This window comes from Drosophila bipectinata, chromosome XL, assembly GCF_030179905.1.
Source record: "Drosophila bipectinata strain 14024-0381.07 chromosome XL, DbipHiC1v2, whole genome shotgun sequence".
Lineage (NCBI taxonomy): Eukaryota > Metazoa > Arthropoda > Insecta > Diptera > Drosophilidae > Drosophila > Drosophila bipectinata.
In genome coordinates, this window is record NC_091734.1 from 8,128,927 (window position 1) to 8,149,277 (window position 20,351).

The 20,351-nt window shown below is 46.5% G+C and overlaps 4 protein-coding genes across 6 annotated transcripts; 2 read left to right on the forward strand and 2 right to left on the reverse strand.

Moving 5' to 3' along the window:
* Positions 1 to 5,777: 5,777 nt before the first annotated feature.
* SkpA (SKP1-related A) lies at positions 5,778 to 7,444 on the reverse strand. Of its 3 annotated transcripts, none has more exons than XM_070279722.1 (2): positions 7,305 to 7,444; positions 5,778 to 6,647 (listed from the first exon to the last, which is right to left on the reverse strand). In XM_070279722.1, exon 2 carries the CDS (start codon positions 6,622 to 6,624, stop codon positions 6,133 to 6,135), a length of 492 nt encoding a protein of 163 aa, XP_070135823.1. In that variant the 5' UTR covers positions 6,625 to 6,647; positions 7,305 to 7,444; the 3' UTR covers positions 5,778 to 6,132. The 3 variants fall into 3 exon arrangements, with proteins under 3 accessions (XP_070135823.1, XP_070135822.1, XP_017091388.1); XM_070279721.1 differs by having other exon boundaries at positions 7,254 to 7,389; XM_017235899.3 differs by lacking the exon at positions 7,305 to 7,444 and adding an exon at positions 6,858 to 7,014.
* A 2,238-nt stretch (positions 7,445 to 9,682) lies between these two features.
* Positions 9,683 to 17,837, forward strand: LOC108121731 (uncharacterized). Its single transcript, XM_017236017.3, has 5 exons — positions 9,683 to 10,426; positions 16,313 to 16,442; positions 16,511 to 16,851; positions 16,916 to 17,081; positions 17,147 to 17,837. The coding sequence occupies exons 1-5, from the start codon at positions 10,301 to 10,303 to the stop codon at positions 17,254 to 17,256; spliced, it is 873 nt and encodes a 290-aa protein (XP_017091506.1). The 5' UTR covers positions 9,683 to 10,300; the 3' UTR covers positions 17,257 to 17,837.
* Positions 17,838 to 18,004: 167 nt separating this feature from the next.
* On the forward strand, positions 18,005 to 18,999 carry Taf9 (TBP-associated factor 9). Its single transcript, XM_017236033.3, has 2 exons — positions 18,005 to 18,232; positions 18,290 to 18,999. Exons 1-2 carry the CDS (start codon positions 18,082 to 18,084, stop codon positions 18,943 to 18,945), a joined length of 807 nt encoding a protein of 268 aa, XP_017091522.2. The 5' UTR covers positions 18,005 to 18,081; the 3' UTR covers positions 18,946 to 18,999.
* LOC108121743 (uncharacterized) lies at positions 18,958 to 20,305 on the reverse strand. Its single transcript, XM_017236031.3, has 3 exons — positions 20,117 to 20,305; positions 19,191 to 20,058; positions 18,958 to 19,129 (listed from the first exon to the last, which is right to left on the reverse strand). Exons 1-3 carry the CDS (start codon positions 20,221 to 20,223, stop codon positions 19,043 to 19,045), a joined length of 1,062 nt encoding a protein of 353 aa, XP_017091520.2. The 5' UTR covers positions 20,224 to 20,305; the 3' UTR covers positions 18,958 to 19,042.
* Positions 20,306 to 20,351: the final 46 nt, after the last annotated feature.

Sequence of the window (20,351 nt, forward strand, 5' to 3'; positions counted from 1 at the left end):
CGGCGACAGCAGCTGGGCAGAAGGATCTAAGGAAAACATTTACACGCCCTCCCACGCATCGGACACATGTAGTGTTCCTGCCCCCCACCCATCCTCCATGGCAGGACTCCCAGCCTGGCGTGTGTATGCCTCTCCTGATATCCTTTACTATTAACTTGCATTAATGGCGGAAGAGAGTCCTTTCGCCAATAGCCTGAAAAGTTTGATTCGAGTCCGAAAGGACTCATTCTCGAGAAAGTTTAGTTTCCAGCCCATGATTGGACATCGCCAAAGTTTCTAGCTCGAGGGTTTGTGTTTCCACTTCTCCGAGCAGCTCCGGGGATCGAATATGCTCCGTATTTTCGTATTTTTTTTACTTTTTATGCAAATTCCCTGCACAACTGTCTTCCTGCCCCTCCTGCCCGGCCAAGGACCTGCTGCGTGTGTGATTTCCAACAATTTGCATGGCTGCTTCTTGGTCCTCACACATGCCTGCCCCTTCCGACTCCGATTTCGACTTGAATTGATATTCCGAATCCTCGATTCCAGATTCAGTGCAACAGCTGGCGGCTGAATCTTCTGCTAATTGCAGCAAGATATTCAGTCGTCCGGAAATCGGACAAAAGATGCAGCACCCAAACACCCTGCAACTGCCACCAAACAGGCAGTCGTCTTTGAATTTTTATCGGAAATGGCAGTCGAAGAGTGAAAGGGGGATCTTTGAGGGGATCCTTTGAGGGGCGCCATAAAGTCCAACCAAGGGTAAAATTCTACGGCTTTTTTGCTATATCATAACATGGCCGTAAATGTTTTAGTTTGGTGGAAGTTCAGTTAAAAAATAAAAATAAATAATAAATAAATAAAAAAAAATAAATAAATAAAAAGAAAATAATTTATTAAAAAATAGCGCCCTCCTCCTCGATTCTCAAAAGTAGCACTTAAGCTAGCCCAAAAAATCGGAAAAATTCTGTTTTTTTTTCGTTTAGGTTTTATTGCTTGCTTGCTGTAGTTGTAATATTCTGCTGTTGTAATTTGTTGTTGTTATAATTGATTGTTGTTGTAATTTTTTGTTGTTGTAATTTGTTGTTGTAATTTTGTATTGTTGTAATTTTTTTTGTTGTAATTTTTTTTGTTGTAATTTTTTTTTGTTGTAACTGATTGTTGTTGTTGTAATTGATTTTTGTTGTAATTTGTTGTTGTTGTAATTTGTTGTTGTTGTAATTTATTGTTGTTGTAATTTTTTGTTGTAATTTTTTTTGTTGTAATTTTTTTTTGTTGTAATTTTTGTTGTAATATTTTTTGTTGTAATTTTTTTTGTTGTAATTTTTTTTTGTTGTAATATTTTTTGTTGTAATTTTTGTTGTAATATTTTTTGTTGTAATTTTTTTGTTGGAATTTTTTTGTTGTAATTTTTTTTTTTAATTTTTTTTTTGGTGCAATTAAAAAAAAATATTTATTGTGTGTCGTTTTTTTTTACAAAAAATTTCGAAAAATTGAACAAATTTTAGGTGGCCAGCTTTTTATTCCAAAAGTAAGTACCTGGAGTGCTGCGATCAGAAAGGTATGCCTTTCTTGGATCAGACTTGTATAAGCTGAGATATTATCATTAGCCTCGAATATATCACTTCTCTACTTTTAGGATATATCTGTCTTGGTAAACCCTGGATCGAGGATTTATAGTATAAATTTATAAATTTATAAATAAATTTTATACCTTTTTCAAAGCCCATATCTTTGGTAATTTAAGAGCTATCCCTAAATGGGTTACATCTTTGTTTTTGTCGTAAAATTCTACATAAATCTGCATCAAAACTTAAGAAACTAAATTTTGAAAATTTTTTTATGATTTTTTATGATGAAAATTTTCAAAAAAATTAAAAAATTTTAGGTGGCCAGCTTTTCATGCCAAAAGAAAGTACTTGGAGTGCTGGTATCGGAAAGATATACCTTTCTTGGATCAGACTAGTATTAGCTGAGATATGATCATGAGAAACCTGAAAATATCACATTTTCTACTATCTGGATATTTTCTCTTGGAAAACCATGGATCAAGGTTTTCGACCCCTTTCAAAGCCCATATCTTTGGTAATTTAAGAGCTATCCTCAAAAAGGTTACACCTTTGTTTTTGTCGTAAAAATCTCTATAAATCAGCATCAAAATCTAAGAAACAAAATTTTGATCGATTTTCGATGATTTTTTATGATGGTACCCCTTTGAAAATTTTTGAAAAATCCATAAAATTTAAAATTTCTAGATTTTGATGCAAAAAGAATGTCCTCCAAGTCCTGAAATCGGAAAGGTATTCCCCTTGCAGATCACACTTCTACTACCCGATTTGTGCTCCCGAGAAGCTCTGAAGATATAATTTTCATGATTTTCTATATGTCCTGGCTACTTTATGTCCGAAATCTGGAAAAACGTGCTCGTCTTTGCCCATAAGTGATTTGAATATTCCACATAAAAACGATTCCATGTAGCGCTTTCCTCCACTGCAGTTTAGAGTTCCCGAATCGCTTTTTGTTAGAAGTCTAAAATGTTTATTGCGAAAGAGTCGTGGAGGGGGGAGGGGCTGGGAGATGGGAGCGTTTATGACGCCACTGGAGCACAGTCGCCATTTGGCATTCAGCACGCTCTGTTTATGACTGTTCAGGAACATATATGTTGTTCAGGAACTTATAGTACCGGGAGCATCTGTTGGACTAGGTACTAGGTACTCCAAGCGACGGAACTGTAGGGCCAAAGGCATAGGTATCCTCCTCAGAAGAGGTATCTGATGAGCTTCCTCCACCTATGTGGATACTACCAAGTCCAGGTTCTTTGTAAACTTGAGGTAATCGACCTGATGCCCCCAGCATTATAGCCCTGAAACGGAGTGTAGCCGTAATGACGGACTATGTATGTATTTTAGAGTCGGAGCATGCCTTCCGTTCGAGTGGCTCCCAAGATTCAAAACCGAGCCAACAATAACAATAAATGGAATATAAATAGTGCCTGCTAGGAAAGCAGGGAAGGTGCTAGGGCCTTTTGGTCTTTCTTTGGGGGAGTTCAGTCTATCCGGGCAGTTCTGGCCAAACGATAGAGTCCGATGCCAGCCATAAACAAAACGCTTTGGAGCTCATTTCACTCCTAGACCTCTCCCCCCTTTTTAAGACTTTGATCGATGGGCGAGGCGGGCAGCCGAAAGTTGCATTATTTACACTTGCCAGGAGGGGAGTGGAGGGGGGGTGGCCAGATGGAATGTACACACTTAGTACACACATGTGCACAGTACATCCCAGTACGCCGACATAAGAATGTGTGAACTGTGAACATTATGCATTCGCATAGCCATAGCCATAGCCATAGCCGAGTCCTACGCTAACATCCCACGCATTCCCATAGGAGGAGGCCATAAATCTAGAGTTTCTCCACTCGGATATTAATAGAGTCGAGTGGCTCCGAGTCCCAGCTCCCGACTGATCCAATGTGTGCGCGCTAATTTATGGCGGCACATCATAAAGCGACTAATGGCTAGTCCGGCACTTGCCCAATCCCGATATCTGGATATATTCCCCACCAGCGTTCCAAAAGAAAGTGAATCTGTTTATCGTAAATTTAATTGGTTGACACTTTACGATGTGACCTCGTCTCCTAATTCTCCTCGAGAACCTAATTGCCAGCTAATTCGATCTGTTCTAGTTTGTGATTCTTCCACCTGATTTATAGACCTGATCCTGAACTCTGCCGGAAGAAGGCTTTCGCAAAAAAACAACAACATGCAATTAGAGGCAATTCAAAGAAGGAGGAGGAACTGCCTCCCAGATGGGCAAACTGAATGGCAAGCAAATGCCTGAATGAGTGACAGTCTTAATTACAGAGAGATTAGCATGGCCAGGACCCTAGGGAGGACTGGGGAGGGATTCACAAGGAGCCGGCGGAACAGCCAGGATGCAGACGTATTCAATGTCACGTTCCAGTGGAGGACACGACTTAGATGATAAAAGGGCCCAGCCAGGTAGCAGTGGCAGGTGTTCCAGCGGCACTGAGAGATAATATCCTGCGAATCGTCCTCCAATAAAGAGTAATCCTTCAACAATTCAAGGCCGATTTCGTCAGTGCAGTGCAACGAGGGGCAGGGGGCAGGAGATGCCACTCTTCTGGAGCTCCTTTGGATGGATTTTTTGTGCTACTCTTTCCGCTCCTTTGTTACATTTGATTGTCGCAAACGAAGTGGAAAAGTAAATGTTGCACACACACACTGGCACACAAGAGGCGGGTGAGGTGAGGAGGGGGGGCGGAAACGGAAATGCACACTAATTACTCCTTGGCAGGGACGGGGGAGGCAAGAAAGCCAATAGGAAAACCCTTTTGCTGCTCAGGACTCTTTCTTTCTTTCTTCTGTTTTATTTGCATTCGCCTTTCTTGCTTTCTTTCAATTCTTTTCGCTCAAGAGGCTCCCCTCTCCTCCCCGCGTCGTTATTATAATTGAAATGGCGAGAGGCCCCCCGGGGGGCAGGGGCGTAGAGTCAAACAAAACAGCCCCCACCCCCCATTCGCCGGCAGACGAGAAACAATGAGCCAGGAGCCGAGACTGCAGCATTGACAGGACTCCAAGTACCTCTATTCTGGTGGAAAATGCTATCCGGATGGTAACTGATTTCATTTTCTAAATAATTCCCAGCAATTTCAGACGTCTTTAGTCTGACTGGTCCTCCAGTCTGGTCCAAAACACCCCGTCCTGAGGATCCTGAGAGGGTATCCTGATAAACGAAGAATATTAATAAAGAAAACACAAAGGACTCATGAAAACAACAATTCCGAATTGAAATTTTGATGCAAAAACTGCAGCTCAGAGTCCTGTTGCCCGGCAGGACGTGCTTTAAAAGTAATCCAAATAATGTCACAGATTCAGGGACACGTCGCTTCACTCCGAGCTCTATTATTCCTTAAAAGCACCTGCCCCGGCTGGGAGAAAGGAGTCAGCTAACAGTATCACTTGGAAAATTGAAAACTTTCGCCACTTTGTTCGCTCAATGGCTGCCAGGGCCATTCTGGCCATCGATCAATCCTGCCACCGGTCTGGCCAGGACATCTAAGCCGAGGACTCTCAAAGCTGCTCCGCATTTCCGCTTCCGTTGACAATCAGCCATGGAGTCAGCAACTACCCCACCGCCCCCCACCACCGATTGTTTGGCTTTGGCAGGACATGGGTGACTACAAAGCCGGCCGGAGACAGAAACAGATGTCCTGCAAAGTGGACAACGCGGTGGGCTTGCTTTCCAGTCAGATTTCCTATGCCATTTAGGCTCCTAGAAGGGTAATCCTGGAAAAAGGATAATTTAAGGATACTCCTCTCAGTAAATAGGCGAATAAAACCCACAAAAACACCTCCAAAATCGCATATAAGCCGTTTCAACTGTTGCGCTTCAAAGACACCGCACATTTTCCACTCAAAAAATTTGAGTGAAAACTATAGTTCCGACATCCGCCGGCAGGTGGCGCTCCAAACTTAACAGCTCTGCTAACCAAGGGCTTTACAGCACCTTTCGTGCTGTTAACCGCGAATACTTTTACTAGAACGAGGGTTTCTTGGAAAAAAATAAACTTTGAAAACCCCCACAAGATCTATATTTCATTGAAAATAAAACAAGCAGCTTCTTGGTAACTGCCTCCAATGCGTCATAGAAAATCCTCATATCAGCCAACTGATAAGCGAGTGAAATGATGACTTTTCTAGAACAATCTAGAATAGCGCCGAAAAACCGGATGACATGCAATTTTGTAATCAGGGGAAGAACACGTTAACATTTTCCTCAAATATGGTGTTGAGTAATATTTATTTTGGTGAAGTAATCGCAAATTCTTATGATTAGACTACTGTTTTCCATAAATTCCATACTTGTATGAACTAAAGTGTTACCCCGCTTGACAGATCATCAGTAGAATATGGGCTCGTGTTTAAACAAAAAAAAATTATGGTTCATAGAATGGAAAATGAGTGGTAACTATCAACTAAGGGAGCCAGCATCAGCTGCCAATCCTTATCGCTCCGAATCATGTCTTGTCGTGTCTGCTTTGTGTCTGTGTGTATCGTGTCAAACTGCTCTTCACACTGGTTGACAGAATTTCCGTCATGGGGATTCGGACGATAGGATTTGGGGCCGGCCGGCCGTTTACTTCTCCTCGCACCACTCGTTCTCCTTGCGCACCTGCTCCTCCTCGGCGGGCGTAAAGTCCTTCTTGATGTTGAAGGTCTTGCGGATCTCCTCCGGTGTCTTGCCCTTAATCATATTGGCCACAGTCTTGCATGTGAGCTCCAGCAGCCCCTTGATGTCCAAATAGTTGGCCGCCAAGATCAGTTCAAAGAGTGTGCCCTGGTCGACCTTGAGGAAGTCGGCGTCCCACGAGATGATGTCGTCGGTGCGCTTCTCCTTGCTCTCATCGTCCTCAGTCGGCTGGGGGTCGTCCTTGTGGTAATGGGCCCAGATCAGAACCTTGCGTAGAATAGTCGAGTTCACGTTCGGCAACGGCACAATGGCGTTCTCGTCCTCCTCCATGCCGCAGTCCTCCAACATGGTCTTGATGGTGCCGGAGCACTTGGCGATCTGGATGTCTGTGTCGAAGATCTCCTCGTCGGAAGATTGCAGCTTAATGATGTTCGGCATTTTCGGTTTAAAGATTGATTTTCCTGGAAGAGAGCGGCGTCAGGAAAATGGAAAAGTGAAAAGCTAGCTTCGTAGAGTTACCACACACATGCACGCACGCACACGCTGTTTCCGTGTGCTGGTGTGAGTGGATGAGTGGTCCTCTTTGTGTGTGTTTGAGGTTTTTTTTTTTTCTCGTGTAACGCAATGGCGCTCCAGCACTTACTACTAATTCGCACTTGTCTAGAACTCACCTCAACGATTAAAGTTTGCTGCAAAGGCAAAAGAGTAGGCAAAAGACAGAAAACAGAATAAATCAACTGCGCAGCGGACGATTTTTGACAGATATTCTTTATGACTTTTTGATAAAACAATAAGACTAGGGATGCCGAAAACACAATCGAAATATCGATACTTTTCATTAAATTGGGTATTTTTCCGATATTTATGAGTTTGGTCACACACCGGCTTTACAACACTGTTTATTATGGCTCACGTCTCTAACAATACACAACGTGGCGGTTAGCCGCATTAAAAAATTATCAAAATAGGTTTAAATCTTTTGCAGCTTACAATTAAGATTTCTTAGCTGTTATTTTTAATAGTATTTCAGCCACATTTGCCGAGAAAATGCATTGTTTGCTAGTTACCTATCGATACTTTAGATCAACTTATCGCTTTCCAACACTTTTTGCGCGTACCTTTGAAACTTTGAGCGGGAAATTCAAATTCTTTTTCAGACTAATCGAAACCAAATACTTTTTCTTAGTAATTTGTAATTCAACTTTTTCAAAACGTATAAATTGAAACTGTTTTCCGTTTTGTTGTTACACCGAATAAGGAACGAAATGAAATGAATTTCAAAACGAAACGCTCTCGTAGACGTTAGATTTTTCGAATACTCTGTTCTCATGGCCTATCTGATGGGGTGATGGGGGAAACGAAAGTTTCAGAAATTTTCATTTCCCATTTTCCTCGCCTTTTGGCCGTTTTCGGCTTCTGGCCGTCGCGGTCATCACCTGTTGTTGTTACCTGGTGACATCGACTGTTACTTTCACTGCGACGAACACGTTTCGATGGGTTTTCAGGCTCAATGCAATAGTTATAAAAATGACAAAAACCCTGCCGCAAATGAATCGCCGGATCGCCTTACCAATAATCGCATAAATTAGCAATTCTGTATGCAGCGATCTACGGAAGTCTTATAGCTTTATTCGGTGTTTCTTCTGGCGTTTTGGTCGCTTTCCACTGGTCGCTCTCACTTTCGTTGCCATTGTCAAATATTTAATAATTTGTGCTAAAATGTGAATTAAATGCCAGGCCCCGCATACATAATGTTTCTTTCGGGTAGCCACCTCCCAGACCCCCCTCCCCTTTCCCCACCAAACGCAATGCGACACTGAGGAATGCGAAAAGAAAACGAAATACCAACGCCCGGCCGAGGGAAAGAGAGGGTCTGCGGCCAGCGAAAGAGACGGGACAAGAGCCGAGCTCGGTTGTTTTTGGCCAGCAATTGAGATCGAGAACCGGCCAACATGCCAATCCGATCCGATTACAAACATATAGCTATATAAGTGCATGGCTATTCTTGTTGTTATTTAGGTAATTCTGGTATTTCCACGACACAAACACACACACGACCGTCATCTCCAATGACACCTGACAGCTGACGTCACAAGAATAGGTCAACAGGACCAGAGATAAAGGATCTATATAGGTTGGGAGGAAGTTAGAAGGTCGTGGAGGTCGTGGAGGTCTTCGAGGTCTTCGAGATCTTGGAGATATAGATGAAGATATAGACTTTGGAGTGTAGATACTACCTTGAAAGAGATACAAGGTCCTGTGTAAAGGAAGTATCTATCAAATATCAGGAGTATCTGAGGCACTACAGATATCACCTTGAACCATATTACGTTTCTCTGATTTCTTGGACTGCAGTGTAGCTGACGGTGTCGGAGTCGACAGCGCACCCAAAAATGCAATTGAGAAAAAAAAGAAAAACCCACGCCATAAACAGAAACCCAAAATAGACAAAGGCATTAAAGTCGATGAAAATCAACAAAAACAACAACAAGGCGGCGGCGGCGGCGGCGCAGCGAGATGCCAATGCCGCCGCCACTGAACCACTCACACAGATACACAGATGCACAGATACACCGAGATATGAAGATACAAAGATACATCTGTGTGTGTTGTTACCTGCCCAGGTTGCAGCTTCCACTGCTGCCAGAAACAGGGTGTCTGGTGGGTGGTGCGGGATGCGGGATGCGGGATTAGCTCATCCAAAATAGTTAGGGATTTCTATATATTGCAGTTACTGTTTTTATTTTTATTTTTTTTTTTTATGGCCCGAAACAGCTTGTTTCTTGGCCAAGTGGCTAATGGCTGGCTGTGTTTTGGGTTTGGCAAACGGTTCCAGCGAACGGAACCAATTAAAATATTGGCTTACCGATCTGATGGAACACCTCATGGCCACAGATGGCTGGCCAGGCGGGAGGCAGTGTTTTCCCACATGTGTTGGCGGGATAATTGGCCCTCGAATGCAGGATGACTGGAACTCCTATAGCTGGCAACGGCTTAGAAGGGTCGAAGTCTACATAGTTTCCGATCGAGTGGGCCAACAAAGTATCTTTGACAGACTTATGACTTGGCGATATGGCTGGCGATAGGTTCCAGCCCACGGCCCACTGCCCACCGCCCAGTCACCCTGCCTGCATCCTACCTGCTGCTCACCAAGCGAAAACAAGAAAATATCAACAGGCTGCTGGATGCAGTTGCTCTGTTGTTGTTTTGGACTAACATACCCTGGCAGAGGGTAGCCCGGCTACTTCTCTAAAGACAGCAAGTCCCCAAGCATACCAGCTTTCAAAGAGTGCTTCCCTCGGCGACTTCTTCAGTGGATCCTCTTTCTCGTTTCGCCGGGCAGATCCTCCTCCGGTCCCCCCGTTTCTACCTGGCTCGCCCCGTCTCTTTCGGGTGCATTGCGAAGCGCTCGAAAACCCAGGCAGCGACGCCGACTGCAAAACTGGAGGTACGGACGGGTATTACCTGAATCTGGAACTGAAGTCGAGCTCAGGGGCCGTCGATTTTCAGTTTCAGTCCGCCAGCGAACGTTGTCGCGAGCACAACGTCTCTTATCCACCACCAGTTCTGAGTTCCAGTCTCAGTCTCAGTCTTAGTTTCTCTCTCTGATCTTTAAGTCTCCGATTCTCCGATCCGAGTCTTCAGTTCTCAGATTCTCCGACGGGCGTGCGTGTATCTGTGTATCTGTATCTGTATCGGCCGTGTGTATCTGCATCCGTAGCCGTGCATGTATCTGTGCATCTGTGTGTGTGTTAGCCAGTAACACTGGCCCGTTTCTAAGATTATTTTTTTTTTTTACTGTGACTTCAAAACTGGTTGCTGCAGCAGCAGCACTTGAAGACTACGACTACGAATACGAGTCGGGAGAAGAATCAGAAGCAGAAGAATCTGGCTGACCCGTCGGAGGGGGGAGAAGAGAAGAGAATCGAACCGAAAAGAAGATACGCGAAGCGAAAACAACTGTAGTTGTTTACTTCTCGCTTGGCCTTTCGGAGATTTTTCGCTTGGAAAGCCACGAATTACAACACCGACGACGCGAAATCCACCATCCAATAGCCAACCATATTCCGACGTCTTCAGGAGCTACCAGGTGTTCCCCTAGCTGATCCACAAAATGCCCTGCTCGGCCGTAACCCTGTCCATAGCGACGATCTGTGCGATCATCGCCACCGCCCTCCTGGCGATCGCCTTCTCCACGGATAACTGGCTCCACTACGATGTTTGGCGCAACCAGATACAGGTGAGTCCCTCCAGGTGATAACCCTCCCCAAAACGCGATGCATTGGCGTCGTCGTGGCAGAAGCCACATTTCCATACACATTCGAATCCAAAGCCCGAGGCTAAAGACGGAGCTTAGCTCCAAACTCCGCACTGTGGGACGAAATGGAAGAGGAAATAGTTTCTTTTGCATCAAATAGCTCTTTCCAACACTGTCTTTGAGGCCAATATAACGTTAGAGAGCCTGAGACCTCTTGTAGTTTGAAGAAAGCAGTTACAGGACTTGGTCCAAGTCCCTGGAAGTCTCCCCAAAGAGGAGATCTCTTATTTTGGGGAATTCCTTTATTTGTTCAATCCAGATGCATTCTGAGAAAGATATCACTGATATCTGGAGGCCTAAGTAAACCCCATGCATGCCTGTGCATGTTTGTGCACGATAAACAGGTGTGTGTGGCCCACTGTGGGCCATGGACTAATAAGAAGAAGCATCAAAACAGCAACAAAGCCAACAAACGGTGGTAACAGTAACAGCCGCTCGTTTTGTGTGCTTGTGTCCAAAAGAAAATAAGGGCATGGCGGAGAAGAAGAAAGGAGAAAGAAGAAAGGTCGAAAGCAAACACAGCAACAACTGGCCCGGAGGGAGCCCAGGGGCAGGTGGGTGGGTAGGTAGGGTAGGGAGGGAGTGCAGGGAGTGCAGGGAGGGTGGGCAACGGCCGTTAACGTTATAACGTTGAAACTTTCTACCAACGGAGCGCTTAGCCAAGCCAAACGCGATGAATGGGCAAGAAGAAGACCGAAGACTGAAGACTGGCGGCGGCCCAGGCAGAAAAGAGCGAAGAAGAGACCAAAGACGAGCTGCTTGGAGAGTAGGAGAAGGAGCGGGGAGAAGGTGGACCTATCGCAATCTTTGAATGCAAACGGAGAATACAGGCCCACAGGCCCTAAGATAAACTGGTTAGAGGGCCCAAAATGAAACCCAAAAATACACTTTATAAACCTTGGAAAGTAAACAATATAATTCACTAATTAACGTGTACGATCGTGGCCGAATGAACTCCAGCCAAAAATGTGCAACAGTTGGCTGGGGAGAGAGAGACAGCATACCTAACATACCAAAACAAGTCACCTTTGGACACACACACTAGCGCACTGGCGAAACAGAAGAGGAAGAAAACGACTCAAAGTGTGCTGAAAATATTTGCACGTTTTTGACTTTGTGGCTCCCCCCTCCGGGTGCGGTCTAATCCGAAAGCTATAGGTGGGGACGGGGGGGGCTATGAAACGGCAATAATTGTGGATGATTCTCCCTTGAGTCGAGTCTTTCTCCCTTGAGTTTTCGAAACGATTTCCAAGCGATTTGGTGGTGGTGGCATTTATAAAGCCATTAGAACTAATCGCCACAGAAGGGCATTCATCTGCCTTGACCTCCCTTATCGCGTCTTTCGGCACTTGCTCTCCTTCTTTCCTTCTCATTCCCTTCTCATTTGTGTCTGGCTTTCCCCCAATTTCCGCCCCTTGGTCGTCCCCTTAGGGCCCCTTTGAAAAACCGCTCAGGTGCAACAGGTACGTAATTCGAGATCATCTACCTGGACAGGAAATTACACAAGCCACAGTGATGGCCACAAAACAGTGTTGTGGAGTGGAATCACTTAATTCGTTACGGAACGGGAATTCACCATCTTCCCTCTCTTACCCATCTATACAATGTTGTTTTGGAAAAGGAATAGAAATAAATGAAAAGGATAAACTTACATGTTGTCGCTCCTTCTCTCTAGTACGAGAGCACTCGCACTCCCTCACACTCACGTACGCGAAAAGGGGAGCAACGCGAGACACAAAAATGATCATTTTAACGCGAGGATCTTTACTTAAATAGTCAAACCAGATAATACTAAGATCCTTTAATAGAAAAACACACTTTTCTTTAACTTCCATAACTTTAAAGATCGAAAATCACTAACTATTAACGCTTGCAAGTGCTCCCCTTGTGCAGTTTCGGTATAAGAAGAAGAGGACACCAAAGAGGGCTCGCCCTCAAGTGTTTTCCAACACCATTAATTGGAAAGCTGGCTTCGTAGGCGCGCTTTCTAACACTAAACTGTTAATTACAGAGATCCTTTCCCCCAAAAACCTTAAAAAATGGATGATTAGTAGACTTTTTAATAACCCAACTCAGTAGGAGCTCCTGCCCCCCCCCAGTGGGGGTCATAAAAATAGTACTATAATAGCATATATGCATTGGTATTTAATTAGAGATCCTGAAGCCGCTCGAAGCTGGCTTGGCTTAGCTTTGGCTTTGGCTTTGGATTTGTATCCACGCCTATATCTCGATGCCCCCCGTTCCCCCTGCCGCGTTCCTTAACTCCAAAACTGGTTTGGGGCCCGAGTTGAGTTTTCACTCGATTCACGTTTTCGAGACGACAACAGTGGCGACGACTCAAAATTGGTATGCGGATAGTTGGCCGGTTTGCTTTGGCCACTTGGCGTTTTGGCCCTAACTCGCGCTTGTTGTGTTTCTTTTTTTTTTTTAGAGAGGAGTGAGGGGGGGCAGAGCAGGGGTATGGGCACCCAATCCCAATTGATGAAACTGCGTTTTGGCCTCGTCTTGGGCGCAAAAGAGAAAACCCTTGCCCCAACAGCATAATTTCCCTTGTTTCGACTCTTAAATTTTTCTCCGTGCAGCTCCGCCATATCCATATGGATATGTTGGCGGTTTCTTCTTCGATTTCATTTCTCGCTTTTGGGCAATGCAATGTCGCCAAGGCAAAAAAGCCCATATAGCCGAAGTCGATACCAAGTCCAATAATAAGCCACCCGAACGATGAATGAAACCTCTACTAGCACCAGGTTCGTGATGGGCCTTTACGCTTAGTAAGCATTTTGGGTGGAGAAAGACGAAACAAATGTTAATTCGAGATGCGAAAATTAATTGCGCATACGCCATGTGTGACAGAAGATTTCTTTTCACCGCCTCTGCACACTTGAGGGCGCATTGTGCACCTTGACGCCAGTACAGAGATTGACGCCATCATCACAGATTAATTAATTGCTATTTATTTTATGGCTGACATCATGAGAAATTCCGAATCGTCAAGTCACCTGAGTCAGTCTGGCTGAGAGAAGCAATAGAAATCGATTCGTTTCGGCCTGGGAGAATTCTAAAAAGAAAGATACTAAACCGCTTCCGGCTGTAGGATAGACTCTTTCGAAAGAAACGGTTTAGACCCCATTTGTGGCACCAAAATCCATACCATTGAAAGTGTATCGTCGATAATCAGGTCCCGGCAATTGAAAATTAAGGCTATAGGTAGGTTTTCTAGCAATTATCCGCATGCGAGATTCTTTCGAAGATGAAGATGGGGATCTCTCGGCATCTCCGAGGTCTCTCATTATGGAGACCGCTTGAGCGTGCGATTGAAAACGCTTTCGCTTCCCACCAAAAAAACGCTCCGCAGAAGAAAAAAAACGCCCAAAGCAAACAACTTTTGCTGGAGCTGAAGCTAGAGCTGGAGCGTGTGGCTCAATAAACAAATCATTTTCAATTCAATCGGCTTCAGATTTGAGATTTCTGGTTTCAGGTTTCGGCTCCTCCATAGCCATTATGGCTACTTTTTTATCACATTTTTTCCCCCATTCGACTTCCGCGTGCTTTTTATAGATTCGTCGTTGACTCGTAATGGGGCTTCTTTAGACCGTAATTGCTGGTGGGGCTGTGTGTGTGTGGGCCAGGCCAAGTACTTTTGGGTGGCCGAGAATGTGGAATCGCTGCTCAATGTCGTGCTCCCACGACCTTTTCGCATTCTTTGTTGTTTTTTTTTCGGTGGACAGATCGCAGAAACCAGAAACAGCAATAGAAACACTAGAAACCAGTTGCCCTCCCCATGTCTGGCGATGTCTATGCATCGGAATTCGATGCAGTTGATGAATTATTCATTGGACTCCCACCGAATGGCCTGAATTTTGGGCTAGGACTCGATACGCCACACCCCGGGATCGGAATCTGGCTTGCTCGGCCTTGACTTGAGGGCGTTCTATCGCCAGATGGCCGCCCAGTGGGGGTTCCCCCCTTCTTTAACTCTGGCATCCTGAACCGCGATCCAGTTTGCTTTATCTGGTTTTATCCAAGCGAATACCAAGACCCTCCTCCCTCCCTCCGATTGGCTAATCACCGACATCCGACACTGCAACCGGGAGGGGGACCTGGTGGTCTGCGCAGAAACTAGTTTTGCATGTGCTCCGTCCCGGTCCGGTCCGGTCCGGTCCGGGTGTCATAAAAATATTTGTGGCGCACTCGCATCTGTGGCCGCAAACTAAACCAAACCACCGAAACACTAAGCCACTGAACCACCAAAACCAAACCACCAGAGCCAGCCAGCCAGCCAGCCAGGTGGTTGCAATATTTCCGCAGGTCTGCCATCGGAATTTGCGATAATAGTATGTGCCTAGGAAAGTGATGCTCTGCTCTAGGATTTCATTAGGGTTACCGATGAACCTTGAAGCTCATTTCACTTTACAGTTTCCCCTATATAGTCTCTATATATGATCTTCTGTAAACTATAGCGTATTAGTCCAGCCAGCCAACCGACGTTTCATAGTCGAATGCATTTCTAACGTGGCAAGAGTGGAGAGTCTCCACCATCGGACAAATTACATGGGGACTGGGGGCCCTTAATTGACGGCGACTTTCATAAGAAAGTTACAACACTAATCCGCCTGAAGAGGCGCCAAGTCGGCCTCTTCGGACCTCGGAGTCGAGCGAATCAAGCGAACATTTCACAACCGGAGAAATGGGTATGGAATGAAGAAAGAAAAGGGGAGTTCCCCCGTCTGAAAATGAAATGAAACTGGTAGGCGTAACGCCCTAACGTCCGACCCTGTCCATGGTATCCAGAGACGGTTATGCAAGACTCCAGTTAGGCGCCAAAAAAATTTTACATAAGACCCGATCCCCAAAATGCACCCTGAAGTATTTCCCTTTTTTTGTTTCGGATACAAGCTGGATCCAAGTCCCTCTGACTTCCCCAGAGCTGTTCAAGCACCGGACACACTGTACAGTAAAACCCGTTTTTCGACTCTCCCCCCTGGTGTGGAAACGTCGTAAAGAAAAACTCGTTAGTAGCGCGATTTCCCCCGACCAACCCAGGCCAGTTGGAAAAACCCAAAACCGTAGAATTTCTGGCCAAAACGTGAGGAACGTGATGTTGCTCGGAATGATTGGATTTCACCCTATAGGGTACAAGGGTATAGATTCGCCACAAACTAATAGAGAAGTGCTAGATGGCCGGACGTGGATTCTAAAGAGTTTCGAGACTTACGCGGTTATGCGATGAGTAATCAAGAGTGAAGGTCACTGGCACAGAAATAGATCTTCCAGCGGGCTGATGCTGATGCTGATGCGCGTCTATAGCCACGAAACGCACTGTATCATGCATTATGCACACGAGGTGCCGGCGGAGACCGGAGACCGGAGACCTTGGGCGGCAAACACTCTCGAGATTGCCCAACGTCTCTTGCGGCTTCAGACAATGGGGGACCGCGGTACGTGTTTAAAATGCGACTCGATCTGATACCGCAGTGCCCCCCACCCCTCTCTGGGCCATCTTGCGGCCCACACTGAGCCATATCTGAACATCCGTATATCGTTAAGAGCCAAGATGATGACCGGATGGTGATCGACATCGTCTCTCAGTGTGGTTCAATGCTACCGATCTCGTAGCGAGGCGGGGCGATCTCTAGTGTTTGTTTTCGATCTGATACAAAGTTGGGATTGTTTGGATTGTTTGGATTTCGATTTCCATCAAATGACAATATTTGCCAGCTCCGGTTGTGGGGTGTTCGCACCAGCCAGCTAATCCCCCGCGAAGGCTGTCTACCTGAAACGACTTCTAACGAATACCCTCTCTTACAGGCCTTCGCCGCCAAGCACTCGGATGCGGACTCCCTGATGCACAACCTGAACTACAAGTACTACTACTACACCAGGACACGCGGTCTCTTCCGCATCTGCTACCCCAAGGAGCGGCCCCCAGTATCGGCAGGTTTGTTCTCCCAGAGCTTCTAGTCTTGGAGCGCCTTTAACACCATCCTCCCCCCCTCGACATTGCAGTGCCCACCTATCTGTCGCCCATCGAGACGCACTGCTCCAACATCGACTACTTCCCCCAGGCGGAGGACGAGAAGATCGCCAACGAGGACGCCACCTCGCGCCTGCACCTGGCCCGCTCCTGCATCGCCCTGTTCATCATCAGTTTCGTGACCATCTTCTGCGCCTTCTGGACCGGGCTTTCCGGCTGTTGGAAGCGCTCCTCGGGCGCCATCACGGCCACCTCGATCCTGCTGTTGGTCACCTGCCTCCTGGCAGCCGGCGCCATGGGTCTCTGGCACACGGTCGAGTTCTTCGAGAAGGAGAAGGTTGTGGGCGAGGACTACTTCCAGCAGTGGAACACAGTAAGTCGAGGCGACTGAAGCAGCAGGAGCTCTAGAGGATCAACTAAAAAATGTATCGCTACAGGTTCTCCGCGACAACACCAAGATCTCCTACGACTGGTCCTACATCGTGGCCTGGGCAGGCATCGGCACCTGTCTGCTGGCCGCCATCCTGCTCTCCGGAGCGGCTGTCTGCCTGCGTAACGAGCGCGAGAAGGAGGAGCAGCTGAACCTGCAGTACCTGATGCCAGGTGAGTGGAAAGCCATGTCCGCCAACCATCCAGCCCTAACCCTCTCTCTCCCTCCCGTCCCACAGTCTACTCCCAGAAGCAGCCCCCCTATCCGCCGTACGCCAACTACGCCCAGCCGCAGATCTACCCGGGACCCTACTACCACGGATCCCAGTACGGGCCCTATAACTACTAGGGACAGCCAGGAGGATGGAGTTACAAGCAGTTACAAAAGACCAGGAGGGAACCTCCCCAGTAAAGAAAGTGAACGAATGAGTTGCATGAGCGAGGCACGAGCTCGCTCGACACAATGAAGTTTAAAATTACGCATAATATACAGCATCATCTTTTTTTTTTTGACGAGAATTTAGTTTTAGAGTCTATATAGAACTATATAAATATATATATATATATATATAAACCTATGTGTGTAACCGTGGGACTTGAGTCAAAAGTGGCGTCGGATTTTTGGTGCGCGATTGGTTGCACGAAATTTTGAAAAAAATATCTTAGGAGGACGGTATGCGACAACGCTGATTAAATAGACAAAACAATAAAAAGTTAATTTATTGTAGCACTTAGCGTACATGTAGCGTATCTAAAATAATAATATATAAACCGAATATATGTATCTAAGATTAAAGTTTCATTGTACAATGTATGTATATGAATGTAAAAGTGCGCGACAAGCTTCAAATTGTCTTCCAAGTATAGTGCATATTGTATGTAGAGCTGTACGATTAATAAATAAAAGTTTCTTGCGTTAATGGAAACGTACTTTTCGAAATCTTTTCAAATTATGATGATCCTCTTTTTAACAGTTTTCAAAAGCCCTCCACCAGGAGTTGCCACACAGATTCAGGTTCCAGGTTATCGATAGTTGGCGGTGTTATCGATTAGTGCTGGTAAACGCATCCAGCTTCCCATCGTGACACGACCGCGATGTTGTTTTGTTGTTTTCGTCCATCCCTAGTGCAGACATATTTTTTGATATTTAAATACAGTTGACAAACAATAAACAATGAGCAGCGAAAAGGCCGATAAGGCCAAAATTAGCGCTCAGATCAAGCATGTGCCGAAGGATGCCCAGGTGATCATGTCCATCCTCAAGGAGCTGAATATCCATGAGTACGAGCCGCGCGTGGTCAACCAAATGCTGGAATTCACCTTCCGTAAAAAAAAAGTTGTTTCTCGGAAATTGCGCATAAATTACAGGATCTCTCTTTTAGGCTATGTCACCTGCATACTGGACGACGCCAAGGTGTATGCCAACCATGCCCGCAAAAAGACGATTGACCTGGACGACGTGCGCCTGGCCACCGAGATGACGCTGGACAAGAGTTTCACCGGCCCGCCCCCGCGCCACGTCCTAGCAAAGGTGGCCGAGATACGGAACGCTACGCCTCTGCCCCCGATCAAACCACACTGCGGTCTGCGATTGCCGCCCGACCGCTATTGCCTCACGGGCGTCAACTACAAACTGAGAGCTCCCAATCAGTCGAAGAAAATGACCAAGTCGGCGCTGGAGGGCCGGCCAATGAAGACCGTGGTGAAGCCCGCGTCCAGCGCCAACGGCCCAAAACGAGCTCACTCCGTTGTGAACAAGCAGCAGGTGGTGACAATAACAAAGCCCGTTATCAAGTTCACCACAACGACCGCCAAAACTGTGCCCAGCAACAGTGGCTCTAGCGGGGGCGGTGGCGGGGCACCAGCCGGGGAGATGAAGAACGAGACCAGTGGGTCCAATGATGTCAAGATGGATGTCGATAGCGATGCGGCGGCCGTGGGAAGCATTGCCAGCGTGGTAGCGGGAAATGCCTCCAGCACGGGTAACCCTCTGAAGCGGGAAAGAGAGGAGGAGGAGTTTGAATTTATAGCCAACTGAGGGCAGTCCCGATTAAACATTAACTTTAAATATATTTTCAAAATCAGCCGTAAAAAAAAATGCATTTTCAATGAGTGAACAGTTCTTGCGATGAATCCTATTTGAGGGCCAGAATGATGCAGCAGCCCAGATCCATGATTTGCAAGTACTCCGAAGCTCCGTCCTGCAGGCGGAAGCAGCACTCCTGGAAGTGGAAAGATACCGTTATATTAAATACTCCATAGCTTTATCGGTTAAGGACCTACCCCCAACTTGTCGCAGATCTTGGCCTTCTGCGGATCATTCAGACCCGGGTGGTGGACAATAAACTCCACAAACTGTTCCATCATCTGGCCGACACTGTAGGCAGAGTATCCAATGTCGCGCACAAACCTCTCCAGCCGCTCATAGTCGCCCGAGCGACAGACCTCCAGATAGTCCTCCAAGTAGTAATCGGGGATGACGCCCGACATTTCGAAGAGATCCGCTGTGTTGATCGTGTGCTCCGGGCCGTTCAGACGGAAGCAGGATTGTAGGGTGGTTATAGCACGTCGCAGATCGCCACCAGATATCTTAACGATGGACTTGTAGGCATCTGGCTCGATCTGGACGCCCTCCTGTTCGCAGATAAACTTCAAGCGCGCGATCACCTTTTCCTCGCCCAGAGACTTGAACCGGAACTTGGAACACCGTGACGTGATGGGCACGATGATCCGGGAGACGTAGTTGCAAATCAAACAGAACCTAGTGCTTTGGCTCTCCTTTTCCATGGTGCGACGCAGTGCAGACTGCGCGGCATGTGTCATGGAGTCGGCCTCGTCCAGGATGATGATCTTGAACGGTGGACACGGCCTGCCGTCGGGACGCACACTGCTGGCGGCAAGCTGGGAGAAAGTCTTGATTTTGGTGCGCACCACATTGATGCCGCGCTCGTCAGAGGCATTCAGTTCGAGGATCCGGCTCTTGTACATGTCTCCGAAAATCTGCCGCCCGGCGGCAAGAATCGTGCTCGTTTTTCCGGTACCTGGCGGTCCGTAGAGCAGCATGTTGGGCAGGTCCCCGCCCTCGACGCACTTGCGCAGCACGGCCACCACTTCAGACTGTTCCACCACATCCTCTACGCTACGGGGACGGCTGTAAAGAAGTTTAAGTGTCAGCATGTGCTCTACTTTGCGGAGTTTGCGGTACCCACTATTTTTCCACCCAGAGGGTTGGCGGCTTTCGCCGTTCGCTGGCAGCTCCCTGTTGTTTCTCGCCATGGCCCGTGCCGGATTTGCCTGTTTTGAGAAACGCCTGCATTCTGAGTACCTTTGGGTCTTCCGAAAAAAAATAAATACAAACAAAAAACGCCAAAGTTTACCCGCGTTTGATGGTGGTTATCGAAATTCTAAAACTGTATCGATACATGGTTCCGATAACCGTCTCTA

Excerpts from the sequence above, each read along its gene's own strand:
- SkpA (XM_070279722.1), bottom strand. The coding sequence starts at position 6,624 with ATGCCGAACATCATTAAGCTGCAATCTTCCGACGAGGAGATCTTCGAC.
- LOC108121731 (XM_017236017.3), top strand. The coding sequence starts at position 10,301 with ATGCCCTGCTCGGCCGTAACCCTGTCCATAGCGACGATCTGTGCGATC. Across the intron at positions 16,443-16,510 it reads GCGGCCCCCAGTATCGGCAG|TGCCCACCTATCTGTCGCCC; the intron begins GTTTGTTCTCCC and ends TCGACATTGCAG. Across the intron at positions 16,852-16,915 it reads ACTTCCAGCAGTGGAACACA|GTTCTCCGCGACAACACCAA; the intron begins GTAAGTCGAGGC and ends GTATCGCTACAG.
- Taf9 (XM_017236033.3), top strand. The coding sequence starts at position 18,082 with ATGAGCAGCGAAAAGGCCGATAAGGCCAAAATTAGCGCTCAGATCAAG. Across the intron at positions 18,233-18,289 it reads AATGCTGGAATTCACCTTCC|GCTATGTCACCTGCATACTG; the intron begins GTAAAAAAAAAG and ends TCTCTCTTTTAG.
- LOC108121743 (XM_017236031.3), bottom strand. The coding sequence starts at position 20,223 with ATGCAGGCGTTTCTCAAAACAGGCAAATCCGGCACGGGCCATGGCGAG. Across the intron at positions 20,059-20,116 it reads ACCCTCTGGGTGGAAAAATA|CCGTCCCCGTAGCGTAGAGG; the intron begins GTGGGTACCGCA and ends ACTTCTTTACAG. Across the intron at positions 19,130-19,190 it reads AGATCTGCGACAAGTTGGGG|GAGTGCTGCTTCCGCCTGCA; the intron begins GTAGGTCCTTAA and ends TTCCACTTCCAG.